The sequence below is a fragment of the Dama dama genome, chromosome X, assembly GCF_033118175.1.
Source record: "Dama dama isolate Ldn47 chromosome X, ASM3311817v1, whole genome shotgun sequence".
Classification (NCBI taxonomy): Eukaryota; Metazoa; Chordata; class Mammalia; order Artiodactyla; family Cervidae; genus Dama; species Dama dama.
The window spans coordinates 79,746,249-79,769,885 of record NC_083714.1 but is presented as its reverse complement, the minus strand read 5'-3'; the positions used below and the strand labels follow the sequence as shown (position 1 = coordinate 79,769,885).

The 23,637-nt window shown below is 37.4% G+C and overlaps 1 protein-coding gene across 10 annotated transcripts in view; it reads right to left on the bottom strand.

Moving 5' to 3' along the window:
* The window catches only part of RPS6KA6 (ribosomal protein S6 kinase A6), a 174,080-nt gene that overhangs the window by 20,973 nt on the left and 129,470 nt on the right, over window positions 1–23,637 (bottom strand). Inside the window, exons 21-22 of one of the 10 annotated variants that reach the window (XM_061135971.1) lie at window positions 7,149–7,191; window positions 1,282–1,298 (exon numbers count right to left, since the gene is read on the bottom strand). The exons of 7 other annotated variants lie outside the window; for them this stretch is intronic. In XM_061135971.1, coding sequence (XP_060991954.1) covers window positions 7,162–7,191 — 30 coding nt within the window. In that variant the 3' untranslated portion in view covers window positions 1,282–1,298; window positions 7,149–7,161. Of the gene's footprint in view, window positions 1–1,177; window positions 1,299–7,148; window positions 7,192–23,637 lie in introns of those variants that run through there. 2 more of the 10 variants (XM_061135968.1, XM_061135969.1) reach the window with 2 other exon arrangements.

Below are 23,637 nucleotides of genomic sequence, written 5' to 3'. Positions count from 1 at the left end.
ATCTCTTGCATTCCTATAAAATAACAATAGAATATCAGAAAGAGAAATCAAGGGAATAATCTCATTGGCCATCACATGAAAAATAATAAAATATCTAGGAGTAAACCTACTTAAGGAGGCAAAAACCTGTACTCCAATAACTATAAGAAACTGTTGAAAGAAATGGAAGATGACACAAACAGATGGAAGGATATACAATGTTCTTAGAATGAATCAATGCTGTGAAAACGACTATACTTCCCAAGGCAATCTATAAAGTCAATGCAATCCATATCAAATTACCAATGGCATTTTTCACAGAACTAGGACAAAAAAAAATTAAATTTGCATGAAAACACAAAAGACCCCAAACAGCTCAAACCATCTTAACGGATCTGAAGCAATAACATGTCCTGATTTCAGGCTATACTACAATGCTATAATCTTCAAAACACTATGGTATGGGCACAAAAATGGACATATATTGGGTTTGCCAAAAAGTTCCTTGGAATTTTTCCGTAAGATGGTTCTAATTGAACTTAGTTGTTTTTAACTTGACTTGAAACAATTTTATTAGATTGTATTGCACAAGCTTTCATATTAGCAAGCATTAAAAAAAAATTGGTGAATTTTTCTATAGCCATTTTAATATTGAAGAGAAGAGAAAGAAAAACAAAACATTTTTGGCACATTAGGCTTTACTCTTTCAAGAATGGTAAAAATGCAACAGAAAAAAAAAAAAAAAGATTGGTGCAGTGTACGGAGATGGTAATGTGATTGAACATGTCCAAAGTGGCATGTGAAGTTTCGTGCTGGAGGTTTCTTGCTGGATGATGCGCCACAGTCAGGTAGACCAATGTAAATTGATATCAAACAAACTGAGACATTAATTGACAATGAGCAACATTAAACCACATGTGAGAGAGCCAACACACCCAAAATATCCAAATTAAATGTTGAAAATCATTTGCACCAGCTTGGTTATATTAATTGCTTTGACGTTTGGGTTCCACATAAGTTTAAAAAAAAAAAAAAAACCCCTTCTTGACCTTATTTCCACATGTGGTTCTCTACCAAAACATAATGAAAATGCTGCATTTTTAAAACAAATTGTGACAGGTGATGAAAAGTGGATACTTTACAATAAAGTGGAACAGGAGACTGTGGGGCAAGTGAAATGACCCACCACCAACCATACCAAAGGCCCACTTTCATCCAAAGAAGGTGATGAAGGGAGTCCTCTATTATGAGTTCATTCCAGAAAACCAAATAATTAATTCCAATAAGTACTGTTTCCAATGAGGCCAACTGAAAAGCACCTGTAATCAATCAACAGAAAACATATAATCTTCCATCAGGATAATGCAAAATGCATGCTTCTTTGATGACCAGGAAAAACCCATTACAGTTTGGCTGAGAAGTTCTGATTCATACACCATATTCACCAGACATTGCACCTGCAGGTTTCCATTTAACTTGATCTTTACAAAATTTTCTTAGTGGAAAAAAATTTCAATTCCCTGGAAGACTGTAAAACATATCTGGAACAGTTCTTTGCCCAAAAAGATAAAAAGTTTTTACGAAGATAGAATTACAAAGTTGCCTGAAAAATGGCAGGAGGTAGTGGAACAAAGCAATGAATATGTTGTTCAATAAAGTTCTTGGTGAAAATGAAAAATATATCTTTTATTTTTACTTAAAAAATGAAGGAACTTTTTGGCCAGTCCAATAATAGATCAATGGAATAAGATAGAAAGCCCGGGAATAAACATGCACATCTATGGTTAATTAATCTATGACAAGGGAAGCAAGAGTATAGAATGGAGAAAAAACAGTCTCTTTAATAAGTGGTGCTGGGAAAATGGGACAACTATATTCTTTTCATGTAAAAGAATAAAATTAGGACATTTTCAAACAATATGTATAAAAATAAACTCAAAATGGATGAAAGACCTAAATGTAAGACTGGATACCATAAAACTCTTTGAGGAAAACAGGCAGAACACTCTTTGACATAAATCACAGCAATTTTTTTTTATCTATCTACTAGAATAATGGAAATAAAAACAAAAATAAAGAAATGGGACCTAATGAAACTTAAAAGCTTTTGTACAGCAAAGGAAAACATAAACAAAACAAGAAGACAAACTATGGACTGAGAAGAAAATGTCTGCAAATGATGTGACTGACATGGGACTAATCTCTGAAATAAACAAACAGCTCAATATCAAAAAAGCAAACAATGCAATCAGTAAATGGGTGGAAGATCTATAGAGACATTTATCCAAAGGAGACATTCAGATGTCCAACAGGCACATGAAAAGATGATCAATATTGCTAAGTGTCAGAGGAAATAAAAATCAAAACTATAATGAGGTATCACCTGACACCAGTCAGAATGGTCAACAAAAAGTCTACAAATAATAAATGCTGGAAAGGGTGTGGAGAAAAGGAAACCATCCTACACTGTTGCTGGGAATGTAAACCGATGCATCTATAATGGAGAACAGTATGGAGGATTCTCAAAAACTAACCATTAGTATTGCCATATCATCCAGCAATCCCACTCCTGGGCATATATCAGGAGAAAATCATAATGTGAAAAGATACATTCACCCCAATGTTCACTACAGCACTATTTAATGTAATAGCCAAGATACGGGAACAACCTAAATGTCCATTGACAGATGCATGGATATGAATGTTGTGAGACACACACACATGTGCACACACAGACATATATACACATAATGAAATACTACTCAGCCATGGAAAAGAATGAAATAATGCCATTTGCAGCAACACAGATGGGATTAAAGATTACCACACTAAGTGAAGTAAATCAGACAGAGAAATACAAATACCATATTATATCATTTATGTGTGGAATCTAGAAAATACAAATTAATTTATTTACAAAACAAACTCACAGACATAGAAAACAAACATGGTTACCAAAGGAGAAAGGTGGGGGGAGGGACCAACTGTGAGTTTTGGAGTAACATATATATACTACTAAATATATATGATTTTTCCAGTAGTCATGTATGGATGTGAGAATTGGACCATAAAGAAAGCTGAGCACTGAATAATTGATGCTTTTGAACTGTGGTGTTGGAGAAGACTCTTCAGAGTCCCTTGGACTGCAAGGAGATCAAACCAGTCAATCCTAAAGGAAATTAGTCCTGAATGTTCATAGGAAGGATGGATGCTGAAGCTGAAGCTCCAATACTTTTTCCACCTGATGTGAAGAACTGACTCATTGGAAAACACCCTGATGATGGTGAAGATTGAAGGCAGGAGGAGAAGGGGACGACAGAGGACGAGATGGTTGGATGGCATCACTGACTCGATGGATATGAGTTTGAGCAAGCTCGGGGAGTTGGTGATGGACAGGGAAGCCTGGTGTGCTACAGTCCATGGGGTTGCAAAGAGTCAGACGTGACTAAGTGACTCAACTGAACTGATAAATAAAATATATAAATATAAGGACCAACTTTATAGCACAAGGAATTATACTAAATATTTTGTAACAACCTATATGGGAAAATAATTTATAAAGAATAAATACACGTATATGTGTATGTAGAACTGAGTCCCCTCGCTGTTCACCTAAGTCTAATATAAAAATTGTAAATCAAATGTATCTGAATTTAAAAAAGGAATAAAAAACATCCAAATTGCAAGAGGAGTAAAATTGTCATTACTTGCAGATGACATGATACTAAAATGGAGAAAACTTATAAAAGCTACCAGAACTAGCAAATGAGTTTATTAGTAAAGCTGCAGCATACAAGATTAATATACAGAAATCTGCAGCTTTTCTATACATTAATAATAATCATTTAGGAAGAGAAAGTAAGAAAATTCTAATTTAAAATCACATTAAAAAGAATAAAATGTCTAGGAATAAACTAAACCAGGGAAGTGAAAGATCTATACTCTGAAAAGTATAAAACACTGATGTAGGAAACTGAAGAAGATAAAAAGAATTGAAGATATCCTATATCCTTAAGACTGAAAGAATTATTATTATTATAATTTCCATACTACCCAAAGTAATACCTATAGTTAATACAATTCCTATATTCCTGTCAAAATACCCATGACATTCCTCAGAGAACTAGAACAAATAACCCTAAAATTTGTATGGAACTGGAAAAGATCTCCAACTGCCAAAGCAATCTTGAGGAAAAAATAACGAAGCTGTAGATATCATGCTCCCTGGTACAAAGTTACACTACAAAACTACAATAATCAAAACATTATGGTATTGGCACAACAGACATATAGATCAATGAAAAAGAACATAGCCCAGAAATAAACTGATACACATATAGTCAATTAATCTCCAATAAAGAAGGCAAGACAATACAGTGGGAAGAAGATAATTTCTTCAATAAAAGATGATGAGAAAACTAAATAATTACATGCACAAGAATCAAACTGGACTACTTCCTCACACCATATACAAAAATAAACTAAAAATGGATTATATAATTAAGACCTGAAACCATAAAATTTCTAGAAGAAAACAAAAGCAGTAAACTCTTTGACGTCAGACTTAGCAATATTTTTTTAACATGTCTTCCTCAGGAAAGGGAAACAAAACCAAAAATAAACAACTTGGAGGACATCAAACTAAAGAAAAAGCTTTTGCATAGCAAAGGAAACTATCAAGCAATCAAAAAGGAAGCCTACTGAATGGAAGAAGATATTTGTAAATAATATGACTGCTAAGGAGTTAATATCCAAAATATACAAATAACTCATGTACTCAACATCAAAAAAATCCCAAACAACCCAATTAAGAAATGGACAGAGGACCTAAATAGACATTTTTCCAAAGACCTACACATGGCCAGCAGATGAATGAAAAGATGCTCAACATCACTTATGATCAAGGAAATGAAAATCAAACCAACTGAGATACCACTCCACATCTATCAGAATGGCCATTAACAAAAAAGACAATAAACAACGTGTTGGCAAGAATGTGGAGAAGAGGGAATCCTCATGCCATGTTAGTATGATTGTAAACTGGTATAGCTACAAAGGAAAACAGTATTAAGGTTCTTCAAAAAATTAAAAATAGAACTGCCACATGATCCAGCAATTTCATCTCTGTATTTACCTGAGGAGAACAAAAACACTAATTCAAAAACGTATATACATTCCAATGTTCTTTGCAGCAACTTTTACAATAACCAATATATGGAAGCAACCGACATGTCCATCAATGACAAATGCATATAGATGTGTATCCCTAGAGGAGGGCATGACAACCAACTCCATACTCTAGTCAGGAAAATTCCATGGACAATGGAGCCTGGCAGGCTACAGTCCATGAGGTTGCAAAGAGTCAGACATGACTGAAGTGATTGAGTATGTAGATGTGTATGTGTGTATACATGTGTATATATACATACATTTGATGGACCATTAATATACCATTAAAAAACCTTTGCCATTTGCAAAAATATGAGTGGATCTACAAGGTACTATGCTAAGTGGAATAAGTCAGAGAAAGACAAATATAACATGATCTCACTTTTTTTTTATGATCTCACTTTTATGTGGACTCTAAAACACAAAATAAATGAACACATACAACAAAACATAAGTGGTATTACAGATACAAAGAACAAACAGGTATTTGTGAGAAAGGAGGTGAGTATGGTGAATAAATAGGTAAGGGAGATTAACAGGCACAAATTTCTAGTTGTGAAATAAGTGAGTCATGGGTAAGAAATGTACAGTGTGGGGAATATAGTCAATCTTTGGTTACATATTGTACCTAGACTTATTGTGCTGATCAGTTTGAAATGTATAGAAATATTGAATCACCATGTTGTGTAACAGGAACTAACACAGTTTTGCAGGTCAATTATACTTCAAAAATAAATTCATAGAAAAAGAGATCAGATTTGTGGTTACCAAAGGCAGAGTGTGGGGGAAATAGAATCAGATGCAGCAGCCAGAAGTAAAAACTTCCAGTTATAAGTAAGTACAAGAGATGCAATATTCAACATAAGTATAATTAAAATGTTGTATATTATATATGAAAGTTGTTACAATAAATTCTAAGAGTTCTCATTACAAGGGAAAATTGGTTTTCATTCGTTATTTTTGTATCTATATGAGATGATGAATATTCACTGAACTTATTATGACAACAATCATGATGTGCATAAGTCAAAATTATGCTGTATGCCTTAAATGTACACAGTACTGTATGTCAAGTATATTTGAAAAAATTGGAAATAAAAAAAAAGAAATGAAAATCTAGAATTTTATACTGAGTGAATGTATCTTTCAATAACAATGCGAAAAATTGCCAGGGATTAAGAAGGTCATTTCATCAGTATGGAGATTCCTTAAAAAACGAGGAATAAAACCACCATATGGCACAGCAATCTCACTCCTAGGCATATACCCTGAGGAAACCAAAATTGAAAAAGACACATGTATCCCATTGTTTCATTGCAGCACTATTTACAATAGCTAGAACATGGAAGCAACCTAGATGTCCATCAACAGAAAGTGGATAAAGAAGTTGTGGTATATATACACAGTGGAATATTACTCAGCCATAAAAAGGAACATGTTTGAGTCAGTTCTGATGAGGTGGATGAACCTAGAACCTATTATACAGAGTGAAGTAAGTCAGAAAGAGAAAGATGAATATCATATTCTAACACATATATACAGAATCTAGAAGAATGGTACTGAAGAACTTATTTACAGGGCAGCAATGAAGAAACAGACATAGAAAATAGACTTATGGACATGGGGAAAGGGGAGGAGAGAGTGAGATGTATGAAAAGAGTAACATGGAAAATTACATTACCGTATGTAAAATGCATAGCCAATGGGAATTTCCTGTATGGCTCAGGAAATTCAAACTCAATGGGAATTTGCTGTATGACTCAGGAAACTCTGTATCAACCCAGAAGGGTGGGATGGGGAGGAAGGAGATGGGAGGGAGTTTCAAAAGGGAGGGGATATATGTATACCTATGGCTGATTCATGTTGAGGTATGACAGAAAACAACAAAATTCTGTAAAGCAATTATCCTTCAATTAAAAAAAAATAAGAAGGTCATTTCATAATGATAAAGAGGAATAGACAACTAATCTAGAGGTCAAATTTATAAACAATTTACATACCTAAAATAGAGCTTCAAAATATATGAAGCAAAAACTGATAAATCTGCAAAGAGAAACAGATCAGTCCATAATTATGATTGAAATATGGAAGTAGACATCACAACAGCATCTATAGACATTAACAGATTAGTAAGGAGATTTTATGAAACACTTTATGACATTCTACTCAATAATGGAATATTACTCAGCAATGGCCACAGGACTGGAAAAGGTCAGTTTCTGTTCCAATCCCAAAGAAAGGCAATGCCAAAGAATGCTCATACTACTGCACAACTGCACTCATCTGATACACTAGCAAAGTAATACTCAAAATTCTCCAGGCTATGCTTCAACAGTATGAAAACTGAGAACTACCAGAAGCTCAAGATGGATTTAGAAAAGGCAGAGGAAACAGAAATCAAATAGAAAACATCCACTGGACATAGAAAAAGCAAGGGAATTCCAGAAAAAAATATCTACTTCTGCTTTATTGACTATGCCAAAGCCTTTGACTGTGTGGATCACAACAAACTGTGGAAAATTCTTCAAGAGAAGGGAATACCAGACCACCTGACCTGCCTCCTGAGAAATCTGTATACAGGTCAAGAAGCAACAGTTAGAACCAGACATGAAAGAACAGACTGGTTCCAAATCAGGAAAGAAGTATGTCAAGGCTGTATGTTGTCACCCTGTTTATTTAATTTACATGCAGAGTACATTATGAGAAATGCTGGATTGCATGAAGCACAAGCTGGAATCAAGATTGCTGGGAGAAATATCTATAACCTCAGATATGCAGATGACACCACCCTTATGGTAGAAAGTGAAGAAGAACTAAAGAGCCTCTTGATGAAAGTCAAGAGGAGAGTGAAAACGTTGGCTTCAAACTCAACATTCAGAAAACTGAGATCACGGCATCTGGTCCCATCATTTCATGGCCAAAAGATGGAGAAACAGTGGAAAAAGTAGCAAACTTTATTTCTTTGGGCTCCAAAATCACTGCAGATGGTGAATGCAGCCATGAAATTAAAAGACGCTTTCTCCTTGGAAGAAAAGTTATGACCAACCTAGACAGCTGATTAAAAGGCAGAGACATTACTTTGCCAACAAAGTTCACTCAGTCAAAGTCATGGTTTTTCCAGTGGTCATGCATGGATGTGAGAGTTGGACTATAAAGAAAGCTGAGCAACAAAGAATTGATGCTCTTGAACTGTGGTGTTGGAGAAGACTCTTGAGAGTCCCTTGGACAGCAAGGAGATCCAATCAGTCCATCCTAAAGGAAATCAGTCCTGAATATTCATTGGAAGGACTGACGCTGAAGCTGAAACTCCAATACTTTGGCCATCTGATATGAAGAACTGACTCATTGGAAAAGATCCTGATGCTGGGAAAGATTGAAGGCAGGAGGAAAAGGGGACGACAGGATGAGATGGTTGAACGGTATTACTGACTCAATGGACAGGTAGGTTGAGTAGACTCTAGGAGTTGGTGATGGACATGTAAGCCTGGCGTGCTGCAGTCCATGGGTTGGCAAAGAGTCTGACATGACTGAGCGACAGAACTGAACTGAACTCAATAATGAACAATTTCCTTGAAAGAAAAAGTATAACAATTCTCAATCAAGGAGAAAAAAAAATTGCAAAGATATTAAAGAAATTGTTTTTACAGTTAAAAATCTCCACTAAAAAAACCTCCAAGCCAAGCTGAATTCATTAGTGAAGTATAAATGTAAAATGTACAAAGAAAATCTCATTTAAAATGGAGTCTTGACTATAGGTCATGCTAGTTGGCTTGTCCCGAATTGCAATTTTCTGCCATTCCCAAAATAAACTCATTTCACTGGCAAAATTACTGGCTTTTCTTTATGGGGGCTTCCCTTGTGGCTCAGTTGGTGAAGAATCTGCCGGCAATGCGGGAGACCTGGGTTCAATCCCTGGGTTGGGAAGATCCCCTGGAGAAGGGAAAGACTACCCACTCCAGTATTCTGTCCTGGAGAATTCAATGGATTCTGTAGTCCATGGGGTCGCAAAGAGCCAGACATGAAATCAGTTGCAACTCTAAATAATTCTTCCAGAAAACTGAAGATGAGATAATGTTTTCCCACTCACATAATGAGGCCAGAAAGATATTACATGGATTCCCAGGTGGCACAGTGGTAAAGAATCTGCCTGCCAATACAAGAGATGCAAGATATGTGAGTTTGATACTTGGTTCAGGAAGATCCCCTGGAGTAGGAAATGGCAACCCACTCCAGTATTTTTGCCTGGAAATCTTCATGAACAGAGCCTGGCAGGCTATAGTCCATGGGGTTGTAAAGAGTTGGACATGACTGAACACACACACACACACACACACACACTGAAAGCTATTACAAGAAAACTACAAACCAAATCCCTCATGAATGTAAATATAAAAATTATAAACAAAAATTTAGCAAATCAAATTCAGCTATGTGTGTAAAGTCATGTTATATATAAAAAGAATAAGATGTCATAACCAAGCCTTGCTTACCTTGGGAATACAAGGTTAGTTTAACAATTGAGAATCAATATAATTATAAATGTAGTAATAAAAATCCAAAAAGAATTCAATCTCTCTCAATAAAGACAAACATTTGACAGAATCCAACAAATATCTCTAACAAAAATGTTCATCAAACTGAGGAGAGAATGGAACTTCCTCAACCTAATTAATAGCATCTATGTAAAACTACAGCTAACGTCATACTTAAAGCGTAAAAAAGTGAATGATTTCCATCAAGATGAGGAATAAATAAGACAGTCCATTTTCTTCACTTCTATAACACTATACTGTAAGTTTTAGCCATTGAAAATAAAATACATCCAAATGAAAAAGAAAGCAGTAAAACTATTCACGAATAACATGACTGTTTATATTGAAAAAACGTTGAAATCTATAAACAACCGAGTAGAATAACTGATTTTATCAAAGTTGTAGTATACAAGATCAAAATAAAACACAACACTGTAATTATCCTACAATTAAAAATAAAAAAAAAACAATTGTATTTCTACATACCAGCAGCAGAAAAATTGGAACATGAAATTTAAAATCAATGCTATTTACAGTAATATGAAAAATAGGAAATATAAAATATACAGTGAAAGACTTGTACACTGCAAACTATAAAATACTAATGAAATAAAAGAAGGCATAACTGGAAAGAGATACCATGTTCATGGATCAGAAGACTCAGTGTTGGTAAAATGTCAGTTCTCCCTGAATTGATTTATACATCCAACCCCATCTCAATCAAAATCCTAAAAGTCTTTTTTGGTAGAAACTGAAAAAATGACTATAAAATTCATAAAGAAAAGCAAAGGACCCAGTACAAAACAACTCTAAATAAGCTGAAAACAGCTGGATGAGTAACAGTATCTAACTTCAGAACTTAATTATAAAGAAACAGTAACAAAGGCAGTGTGGTAATGGAGTAATGACAGGCAAATAGGTTAGTGGAACACAGTAGAAAGTATATAAATAGAATCACGCATATCTGGGCAGCTGATTTTTGGCCAAGATACAAATGTAATTCCATAGAAAATGGATAGTATTTTCAACAAATGTTGCTGGAATAATTGGGTGTATGTATGAAAAAACTAGTTTTGAACCATATACTGCATCAAATACAAATATTAAATCAAAATAGATCATAGATTTAAATGTAAAACCTAAAAATATAAAACTTCTAAAAGAAAACACAGGGAAAAACCTTGAAATTTTAGGCAAGGCAAACAAAAATTGTAACACTGTCTTTACCAATATTAGAAATGTCTTCCCTTCAAAAGACAATTAAGAGAATTAGGAGGAGCCAAGATGGCGGAGGAGTAGGATGGGGAGACCACTTTCTCTCCTACAAATTCATCAAAAGAATAACTGAAAAAAAAAAAAAGAATAACTGAAGGCAGAACAAACTTCGCAAAACAACTTCTGATCGCTAGCTGAGGTCATCAGGGGCCCAGAAAAGCAGCCCATTGTCTTCGAAAGGAGGTAGGACAAAATATAAAAGATAAAAAGTGAGACAAAAGAGCTAAGGACGGAGATCCGTCCCAGGAAGTCTTAGGCGGCATTGCTTGGGGTAGGGTCCGGGCCTGAGTGCCCTGACAATTGGAGGGAGCTTCTGTGAGTTGCCAACTTGAACTGTGGGAGACCAAAAGAGAGAGAGCAAATTAACCGGCCCGAACACACTGCCGGCCGTTCGCAGAACAAAGAGACCGAGAAAATCCAGAGAAGAGCTCGCAGGCTGCGGACCGACCCAGCCCCGCCGGAGTCAGGAGGCAGAGGGGAGGGGAAAGTCGCGGCGAGACACAGGGCGCAGGCACCCGACCAGCGCGGGCGGGGACTGGGGCTGGGGACGAGGAGGGCAGAAGGCGCAGGCACCCGACTGGCGCCAGCGGAAACTGAGACTGGGTCCGTGGAAGGGCGTGGGTGCGCCACACCTGTGGAGAGTGCGCCCACCAAGCCCCTGGCTGCCTGGACCGCTCTGACAGGGAAGGCACTGAGAGCAGGCGCAGCTTTTCGTTCTGCGCTTTTGTGGAACACCAGAGGGCTGGAACCTCGCGCAGCGCGGGGCACGCTCCATATAGAACAGCCGGGAGCCTGAACAGCGCAGACGGAGAAAGCAGCGTCAGCCCCTCCCGGCAGCGCCAGCCCTTCTTCGCAGAGCGACGGAACTAGCTACCTGAATAAGAGTCCACCTCCGCCCGCCTGTGTCAGGGCGGAAATGAGGCTCTGAAGAGACCGGCAAACAGAAGCCAAATAAACAAAGGGAACCGCTTCAGAAAGGACTGGTGCAACAGATTAAAATCCCTCTAGAAAACACCGACTACACTGGAAGGGGCCTGTAAATATCGAGAAGCGTAAGCTGGAATGAGGAGCTATCTGAAACTGAGCCGAACCCACAATGACCGCAACAGCTCCAGAGAAACTCCTAGATATAATTTTACTTTTTTCTCTTTTTTTTTCTTTTTTTATTTTTTCTTTTTTATTTTTTCTCTTTTATTTTCCTTTAAAATCCCCTATTACTCCCCCATTACTCCTTAACTTTCATTTCCATAGATTTTTACGATTTTTTTAATTAGGGGAAAAAAAAACTTTTTTTTTTCTTTCCTTTTTCTCTTCTATTTTCTATTTTTCTTTTTCTCTTATTTCTTTTAAAGTCCTCTAGTACTCCTCTACTACTCCTTAATTTTCATTTTCAATACACTATAACCTTACAAAAAAAAAAAAAAAAAAGAGAAGCCCTAATTTTAAACCGAAGATTATTCTCTCTCAATCTTGACTCTCTGTTTTCTACCTCAGAACACCTCTATTTCCTCCTTTCCCCTTCTCTTCCCAATCCAATTCTGTGAATCTTTGTAGGTGACTGGGCTACGGAGAACACTCTGGGAACAGACAGCTGCGTAGATCTGTCTCTCTCCTCTTGAGTCCCCCTTTTTCTCCTCCTGCTCATCTCTATCTCCCTCCTCCCTCTCCTCTTCTTCATGTAACTCTGTGAACCTCTCTGGGTGTCCCTAACGGGGGAGAATCTTATAGCCATTAACCTAGAAGTTTTCTTATCAGGGCTGTATAGTTGGAGAAGTCCTGAGACTACAGGAAGAATAAAACTGAAATCCAGAGGCAGGAGACTTAAGCCCAAAACCTGAGAACACCAGAAAACTCCTGACTACATGGAACTTTAAGTAATAAGTGACTGTCCAAAAGCCTTCATACCTACACTGAAACCAACCACCACCCAAGAGCCAATAAGTTTTAGAGCAAGACATACCACGCAAATTCTCCAGCAACGCAGGAACATAGCCCTGAACATCAACATACAGGCTGCCCAAGGTCACACCTAACACATAGACCCATCTCAAAACTCATTACTGGGCACTCCATTGCTCTCCAAAAAGAAGAAATCAAGTTCCACGCACCAGAACACTGACGCAAGCTTCCCTAACCAGGAAACCTTGACAAGCCAATCGTCTAACCCCACCCACTGGGTTAATCCTCCACAATAAAAAGGAACCACAGACCTCCAGAATACGGAAAGCCCACTCCAGATACAGCAATCTAAACAAGATGAAAAGGCAAAGAAATACCCTACAGGTAAAGGAACATGAAAAATGCCCACCAAGTCAAACAAAAGAGGAGGCGATAGGGAATCTACCTGAAAAAGAATTTAGAATAATGATAATAAAAATGATCCAAAATCTTGAAAACAAAATGGAGTTACAGATAAATAGTCTGGAAACAAAGATTGAAAAGATACAAGAAATGTTTAATAAAGATCTAGAAGAAATAAAAAAGAGTCAATTAAAAATGAATAATGCAATGAATGAGATCAAAAACACTTTGGAGGGAACCAAGAGTAGAATAACAGAGGCAGAAGATAGGATAAGTGAGGTAGAAGATAAAATGGTGGAAATAAATGAAGCAGAAAGGAAAAAAGAAAAAAGGATCAAAAGAAATGAGGACAACCTCAGGGACCTCTGGGACACTGTGAAACGCCCCAACATTCGAATCATAGGAGTTCCAGAAGAAGAAGACAAAAAGAAAGGCCATGAGAAAATACTCGAGGAGATAATAGCTGAAAACTTCCCTAAAATGGGGAAGGAAATAGCCACCCAAGTCCAAGAAACCCAGAGAGTCCCAAACAGGATAAACCCAAGGCGAAACACCCCAAGATACATATTAATCAAATTAACAAAGATCAAATACAAAGAACAAATATTAAAAGCAGCAAGGGAAAAACAACAAATAACACACAAAGGGATTCCCATAAGGATAACAGCTGATCTATCAATAGAAACCCTCCAGGCCAGAAGGGAATGGCAGGACGTACTGAAAGTAATGAAAGAGAATAACCTACAACCTAGATTACTGTATCCAGCAAGGATCTCATTCAGATATGAAGGAGAATTAAAAAACTTTACAGATAAGCAAAAGCTGAGAGAATTCAGCACCACCAAACCAGCTCTTCAACAAATGCTAAAGGATCTTCTCTAGACAGGAAATGCAGAAAGGTTGTATAACCGTGAACCAAAAACAACAAAGTAAATGGCAACAGGACCACACCTATCAATAATTACCCTAAATGTAAATGGGTTGAATGCCCCAACCAAAAGACAAAGATTCGCTGAATGGATACAAAAACAAGACCCCTATATATGCTGTCTACAAGAGACCCACCTCAAAGCAAGAGACACATACAGACTAAAAGTGAAGGGCTGGAAAAAAATATTTCATGCAAATGGAGACCAAAAGAAAGCAGGAGTCGCAATACTCATATCAGATAAAATAGACTTTCAAATAAAGGCTGTGAAAAGAGACAAAGAAGGACACTACATAATGATCAAAGGATCAAATGACGAAGAAGATATGACAATTATAAATATATACTCACCCAACATAGGAGCACCGCAATATGTACGGCAAACACTAACGAGTATGAAAGAGGAAATTAATAGTAACACAATAAAAGTGGGAGACTGTAATACCCCACTCACAACTATGGATAGATCACCTAAACAGAAAATTAACAAGGAAACACAAACCTTAAATGACACAATGGACCAGCTAGAACTAATTGATATCTATAGGACATTTCACCCCAAAACAATCAACTTCACCTTTTTCTCAAGTGCACACGGAACCTTCTCCAGAATAGATCACATCCTGGGCCATAAATCTGGTCTTGGAAAATTCAAAAAAATTGAAATCATTCCAGTCATCTTTTCTGACCACAGTGCAGTAAGATTAGATCTCAATTACAGGAAAAAAATTGTTAAAACTTCAAACATATGGAGGCTAAATAACACGCTTCTGAATAACCAACAAATCATAGAAGAAATCAAAAAAGAAATCAAAATATGTATAGAAATGAATGAAAATGAAAACACAACAACCCAAAACCTATGGGAAACTGTAAAAGCAGTGCTAAGGGGAAGGTTCATAGCATTACAGGCTTACATCAAGAAACAAGAAAAAAACCAAATAAATAACCTAACTCTACACCTAAAGCAATTAGAGAAGGAAGAAATGAAGAACCCCAGGGTTAGCAGAAGGAAAGAAATCTTAAAAATCAGGGCAGAAATAAATGCAAAGGAAACTAAAGAGACCATAGCAAAAATCAACAAAGCTAAAAGCTGGTTTTTTGAAAAAATAAACAAAATTGACAAACCATTAGCAAGACTCATTAAGAAACAAAGAGAGACGAACCAAATTAACAAAATTAGAAATGAAAATAGAGAGATCACAACATACAACACTGAAATACAAAGGATCATAAGAGACTACTAGCAGCAGCTCTATGCCAATAAAAGGGACAACTTGGATGAAATGGACAAATTCTTAGAAAAGTATAACTTTCCAAAACTGAACCAGGAAGAAATAGAAGATCTTAACAGACCCATCAGAAGCAAGGAAATCGAAACTGTAATCAAAAATCTTCCAGCAAACAAAAGCCCAGGACCAGATGGCTTCACAGCTGAATTCTACCAAAAATTTAGAGAAGAGCTAACACCTATCTTACTCAAACTCTTCCAGAAAATTGCAGATGAAGGTAAGCTTCCAAACTCATTCTATGAGGCCACCATCACCCTAATTCCAAAACCAGACAAAGATGCCACAAAAAAAGAAAACTACAGGCCAATATCACTGATGAACATAGATGCAAAAATCCTTAACAAAATTCTAGCAAACAGAATCCAACAACATATTAAAGAAATCATACACCATGACCAAGTGGGCTTTATCCCAGGAATGCAAGGATTCTTTAATATCTGCAAATCAATCAATGTAATACACCATATTAACAAATTGAAAGATAAAAACCATATGATTATCTCAATAGATGCAGAGAAAGCCTTTGACAAAATTCAACACTCATTTATGATTAAAACTCTCCAAAAAGCAGGAATAGAAGGAACATACCTCAACATAATAAAAGCTATATATGACAAACCCACAGCAAGCATCACCCTCAATGGTGAAAAATTGAAAGCATTTCCCCTGAAATCAGGAACAAGACAAGGGTGCCCACTCTCACCACTACTATTCAACATAGTGTTGGAAGTTTTGGCCACAGCAATCAGAGCAGAAAAAGAAGTAAAAGGAATCCAGATAGGAAAAGAAGAAGTAAAACTCTCACTGTTTGCAGATGACATGATCCTCTACATAGAAAACCCTAAAGACTCTACCAGAAAATAACTAGAGCTAATCAATGAATATAGTAAAGTTGCAGGATATAAAATTAACACACAGAAATCCCTTGCATTCCTATATACTAACAATGAAAAAACAGAAAGAGAAATTAAGGAAACAATACCATTCACCATTGCAACAAAAAGAATAAAATACTTAGGAGTATATCTACCTAAAGAAACAAAGGACCTATACATAGAAAACTATCAAACACTGATGAAAGAAATCAAAGAGGACACAAACAGATGGAGAAACATACCGTGTTCATGGATTGTAAGAATCAATATTGTCAAAATGGCTATTCTTCCCAAAGCAGTCTATAGATTCAATGCAATCCCTATCAACCTACCAACGGTATTTTTCACAGAACTAGACCAAAGAATTTCACAATTTGTATGGAAATACAAAAAACCTCGAATAGCCAAAGTAATCTTGAGAAAGAAGAATGGAACTGGAGGAATCAACCTGCCTGACTTCAGACTCTACTACAAAGCCACAGTCATCAAGACAGTATGGTACTGGCACAAAGACAGAAATATAGATCAATGGAACAGAATAGAAAGCCCAGAGAAAAATCCACGAACCTATGGACACCTTATCTTTGACAAAGGAGGCAAGGATATACAATGGAAAAAAGACAACCTCTTTAACAAGTGGTGCTGGGATAACTGGTCAACGACTTGTAAAAGAATGAAACTAGAACACTTTCTAACACCATACACAAAAATAAACTCAAAATGGATTAAAGATCTAAATGTAAGACCAGAAACTATAAAACTCCTAGAGGAGAACATAGGCAAAACACTCTCCGACATAAATCACAGCAAGATCCTCTATGACCCACCTCCCAGAATATTGGAAATAAAAGCAAAACTAAACAAATGGGACCTAATGAAACTTAAAAGCTTTTGCACTACAAGGAAACTATAAGTAAGGTGAAAAGACAGCCCTCAGATTGGGAGAAAATAATAGCAAATGAAGAAACAGACAAAGGATTAATCTCAAAAATATACAAGCAACTCCTGCAGCTCAATTCCAGAAAAATAAATGACCCAATCAAAAAATGGGCCAAAGAACTAAACAGACATTTCTCCAAAGAAGACATACAGATGGCTAAAAAACACATGAAAAGAAGCTCAACATCACTCATTATCAGAGAAATGCAAATGAAAACCACAATGAGGTACCATTACACGCCAATCAGGATGGCTGCTATCCAAAAGTCTACAAGCAATAAATGCTGGAGAGGGTGTGGAGGAAAGGGAACCCTCTTACACTGTTGGTGGGAATGCAAACTAGTACAGCCGCTATGGAAAACAGTGTGGAGATTTCTTAAAAAACTGGAAATAGAACTGCCATATGACCCAGCAATCCCACTTCTGGGCATACACACTGAGGAAACCAGATCTGAAAGAGACACGTGCACCCCAATGTTCATCGCAGCACTGTTTATAATAGCCAGGACATGGAAGCAACCTAGATGCCCATCAGCAGATGAATGGATAAGGAAGCTGTGGTACATATACACCATGGAATATTACTGAGCCTTTAAAAAGAATTCATTTGAACCAGTCCTAATGAGATGGATGAAGCTGGAGCCCGTTATACAGAGTGAAGTAAGCCAGAAAGATAAAGAACATTACAGCATACTAACACATATATATTGAATTTAGAAAGATGGTAACGATAACCCTATATGCAAAACAGAAAAAGAGACACCGAAATACAGAACAGTCTTTTGAACTCTGTGGGAGAATGTGAGGGTGGGATATTTCAAAAGAACAGCATGTATACTATCTGTGGTGAGACAGATCACCAGCCCAGGTGGGATGCATGAGACGGGTGCTCCGGCCTGGTGCACTGGGAAGACCCAGAGGAATCGGGTGGAGAGGGAAGTGGGAGCGGGGATCGGAATGGGGAATACGTGTAAATCCATGGCTGATTCATATCAATGTATGACAAAACCCACTGAAATGTAGAAAAAAAAAAGACAAGAGAATTAAATGACAATTTGTAGACACAGAGAAAAATATTCTCAAGGCATAGCTCTGATAATGGACTTGCATCTAGAATATTCCCTGGTAGCTCAGACAGTAAAGTGTCTGCCTACCATGTGGGAGACCTGGGATCGATTCCTGGGTTGGGAAGATCCCCTGGAGAAGGAAATGGCAACCCACTCCAGTATTCATGCCTGGAAAATCCCATGGATGGAGAATTCTGGCAGGCTACAGTCCATGGGGTTGCAAAAAGTCAGACACAACTGAGCGACTTCACTTTCTTACTTTTCTCAAAACTTAATAATAAGAAAATGAACCAAGTAAAAAAAGGGATATAAAAGATTTCAATAGACAATTCAAATAATATAAATGGATGGCAAATAAGTACATTAAAAATGCTTAACATTAGTTAGTAGGGAATTACAAATTAAAATAATATGAGATATTATTACATACATTTTAAAATAGCTAAAATTAAAAAGAATGGTCATATCAACTGTTGGTATGGATACTGAAGAACCAAAACTCTCATACACTACTGTTGGGAATGTATCAATAAAATGGTACAGGAACTGAAAAACAGCTTGATGGTTTACTTGAAAGTTAAATATATGACACACTCATTCTAACCCTCAATATTTTTATGAAAATGAAAGGCATGAATCCATTTAAACACTTCCACATGGATATTCACTGCAGCTCTGCTGGTAATATCACAAAACGGCCAACAACCCAAATATCCATCAACAGGTAAATGTACAGCAACCTGTCCTATATCCACACAATGGATATTATTCAGTGATGTAAACTAATAAACCACTGACACACTCCAACAACATGGATGAATGTCAAAATAATTATGAGAGAAAGAGACAAAAAGACTACATACTGTAGGATTTCATTTACAAGCACTTCAAGAAAATTTAAACTAACCTGAAGTGTCAAACAGTAGGTTTTTGGCTGCCAGTGAATGAGGGGCAGGGGATCGTGAGTTCATATGTGGAGATACATGATAGGTTGTCTATCCATGTACTTGTTGCTGGACATTTGGGTTCCTGGTATAGATGAACTTATTTGCAAAGCAGAAATAGAGACGTAGACATAGAAAACAAACCTATAGAGACCAAGGGGGCAAGGGTCATGGAATCAACTGGGAGACTGAGATTAACATATATATACTACTACGTATTAAACAGACAACTAATGAGAACCTCCTCTTCAAGGGTCACAGCCTTGTCATGGCAAAGGGGCATTAACAACTCAGCGAAGCTATGAGCCATGCCGTGCAGGGCCACCCAAGATAGAGGGACCATAGTGATGAGTTCTGACAAAATGTGGTCCACTGGAGAAGGAAATGGCAACCCTCTCTGTCAGGAAGCATTTAACAGGAGGCTTTCTGTGTGCTGTTTTGGATCTGTCATGAATCCTCTGTTCCTTATTAATTCCTGAATATTCAGGGATTAAGAGGAGAGGCAAGCCTTTCCCGGGACTAAGGAATGCATGCACTTCCTTTGTTAGTATCTCTATACGGTGATAAGTAACTATTTACGACCCTCTTCCTTTTTCTTTTCTTTTCTTTTTTTGTATTTATTTTTTAACAGTGAAAAACAATGCCATTATTCAACACAAAGAATTTGCAGACATTGTCCCATATTCAGGTAACTTCTATCCTCCAGGTGATTTTATTGGCCTCAGGCGTTTTATCCCTCTAGTTAAAAAAGGTGTCCCTAAAGTTAGGCAGTTTCTGCCTCTTCCAAACTCTGTGACCTTGGGAAAATTAATGAATTTCCTTTGTTCCTCAGTTTCCTCATCTATAAAATGGGAGGCATTCAGTTCAGTTCAGTCACTCAGACCCTCTTCCTTTTAATGAACCATATGGTAAAAGTGATTGTTTACAACTCTCTCTTTGATAAAGATTGCCTTAAGTTTTATAAGTCTGGAATTTTGATTTTTATCTTTGCTGAGAATAGCTACCTTGTAAGACAGTATATATACCCACACCATGTTGAATAAAACAGCTTTGCTCCATCAGAGCTTGGGTCCCCATGTCTTTCTTTCCTTCTTTCTCTCTCTCTCTTTCTCTTTCAGGCTAATTCCTTGGAGTGTGGAAGCCCGCTGAGCTCACTTTCTTGCCTGGGCTTCTAAGACCCTCTCGAGAAGGCACACTGTGCCTTCACCCCCTCGAGAGGGCGCCTGGTACCTATGTGTAGCAGTGCAAGCTCATTGGCTCTCCGTGTAAACCAGGGAACATCAGTCTCTTTCTCTCTCTTTTACTTTCTTATCGTCGACTCCAGACCACCAGGTTCCAGTCCATTAAAGGACCAACACCACTCTAATGTTCATGCTTGGAGAACCACACAGACAGTATGAAAAGGCAAAAAGATATGACCATTTATATCTACTACTGTGGGCAAGAATCCCTTAGAAGAAATGGAATAGCCCTCATAGTCAACAAGAGAGTCTTAAACACAGTATACTTGGGTGCAATCTCAAAAAACAACAGAATGATCTTGGTTCATTTCTGATTAAACCATTCAGCATCACAGTAATCCAAGTCTATGCCTCAACCACTGATGTCCAAGAAGCTGAAGGTGACAGTTTCTATGAAGATCTACAACACCTTCTAGAACTAACACCAAAAAATGATGTATTTTTCATCACAGGAGATTGGAATGTAAAAGTAGGAAGTCAGGAGATACTCAAGGGCTTCTCTGGTGGCTCAGTGGTAAAGAATTCATCTGTCAGTTCAGGGAACAGGGGTTCTATTCCTGATCCAGGAAGATCTCACATGCCATGGAGCAACTAAACCCATGCATCACAATTACTGAGTTCCTGCTTTAGAGTTGGAGCTGCAACTACTGAAGTCCATGCCCTGGAGCCTGTGCTCTGCAACAAGGGAAGCCACCACAATGAGAAGCCTGAGCATGGCAACTAGAGAGTGGGCCTCACATGCTGCAACTACAGAAAAGCCTGCATAGCAATGAAAACCCAGAATAGCCAATAAAAATAAATTTATATAAAAGAGAGAGATACCCAGAATAAGAGGAAAGTTTGGCCATGGAATACAAAATGAAGCAAGGCAAAGGCTAACAGTTTTGTTAAGAGAACACACTGGTTATAGCAAACACCCTTTTCCAACAACAGAAGAGACAACTCTACACATGGACATCACAAAATGGTCAATACCAAAATCAGACTGATTATGTTGTTTGCAGTCAAAGAAAGAGAAGCTCTATACAATCACTAAAAATAAAAAGTGAAGCTGACTGTGACTCAGGTCATGAGCTCCTTATTTCAGAATTCAAGCATAAATTGAAGAAAGTAGGGAAATCCACTAGGCCATTCAGTTATTGTTGTTGTTGTTGAGTCACACAGTCGGGTCTCTCTTTGTGACCCCATGGACCCCAGGCTTCCCTGTCCTTCACTATCTCCCAGAGTTTGCTCAAGCTCATATCCATTGAATCGGTGATGACATGCAACCATCACATCCCTTTGTCGTCCTTCTCCTCCTGCCTTCAATCTTTCCCAGCATCAGGGTTTTTACTCAATGAGTCAGTTCTTTGTATCAGGTGGCCAAAGTATTGGAGCTTCAACTTCAGCATTAGTCCTTCCAATGAATATTCAGGGTTGATTACCTTTAGGATTGATTAGTTTGATCCCCTAGCTGTCCAAGGGGTTTTCAAAAGTCTTCTCCAGCAACACAATTCAAAAGCATCGATTCTTTGGCACTCAGCCTCCTTTATGGTCCAATTCTCACATTCATACATGATTACTGGAGAAGCCATAGCTTTGTCTACACACACCTCTGTCAGCAATGATACCTATGCTTTTTAATATGCTGCCTAGGATTGTCATAGCTTTTCTTCCAAGGAGTAAGCATCTTTTCATTTCAATGCTACAGTCACTGTCTGCAGTGATTTTGGAGCCCAAGAAAAGAAAGTTTTTTATTTTTATTTATTTTTTTGTTTCCACTGTTTCCATTTTTCCATCATCTATTAGCCATGAAGTGATGGGACTGGAGGCCATGATCTTAGTTTTTTGAATATTAAGTTTTTTTTTTTTGTCTTTTTTTTTTATTATTATTATTTTTTTCCAGTGGGTTTTGTCATACATTGATATGAATCAGCCATGGATTTACATGTATTCCCAATCCCGATCTCCCCTCCCACCTCCCTCTCCACCCGATTCCTCTGGGTCTTCCCAGTGCACCAGGCTGGAGCACTTGTCTCATGCATCCCACCTGGGCTGGTGATCTGTTTCACCATAGATAGTATACATGCTGTTCTTTTGAAATATCCCACCCTCACATTCTCCTAGATGCCCATCAGCAGATGAATGGATAAGGAAGCTGTGGTACATATACACCATGGAATATTACTCAGCCATTAAAAAGAGTTCATTTGAACCAGTCCTAATGACTTTTGAATATTAAGTTTTAAGCTGGCTTTTTCACTCTCCTCTTTCACCTTCATTAAGAGGCTTTTTAGTTACTCTTCATTTTCTGCCATTAGGGTGGTGTCATCTGCATATCTGAGGTTATTGATATTTTTCCCAGCAGGTTTGACCTAAATCAAATCCTTTATGATTATACAGTCTAGGTGACAAACAGATTCAAGGGATTAGATCTGGTAGAAAGAGTGTCTGAAGAACTATGGATGGAGATTCGTAACACTGTACAGGAGGCAGTGGTCAAAATCATTTCAAAGAAAAAGAAATGCTAGATGGCAAAGTGGTTCTCTGAGGAGGCTTTATAAATAGCTGAGAAAAGAAGAAAATTAAAAGTAAGGGAGAAAGGGAAAGATATACCCAACTGAATTCAGACTTCAGAGATTAGTAAGGAGAGATAAAAAGGCATTCTTAAATGAACAATGCAAACAAACAGAGGAAAACAATAGAATGGGAAAAACTAGAGATCTCTTCATGAAAATTGAAGATATCATGGGGATATTTGGGCATGATAAAGTAGGGGCATGATAAAGGAAAGAAACTGTAAGGACCTAGCCAAAGCAGAAGAGATTAAGAAGAGCTGCCAGGAATACCCAGAAGAACTAGACAAAAAAGTCTTAATGACCCAGATAACCATGATGGTGTAGTCATTCACCTAGAGTTGGACATCATGGAGTGCGAAGTCAAGTGGGCCTCAGGAAGCATTACTGTGAACAAAGCTAGTGGAGGAGACAAAATTCCAACTGAGCTATTTAAATCCTAAAAGATGATGTTGTTAAAGTGCTGCACGTGATATATCAGCAAATTTGGAAAACTCAGCAGTGGCCACAGGACTGGAAAAGGTCAGTTTTCATTCCAAT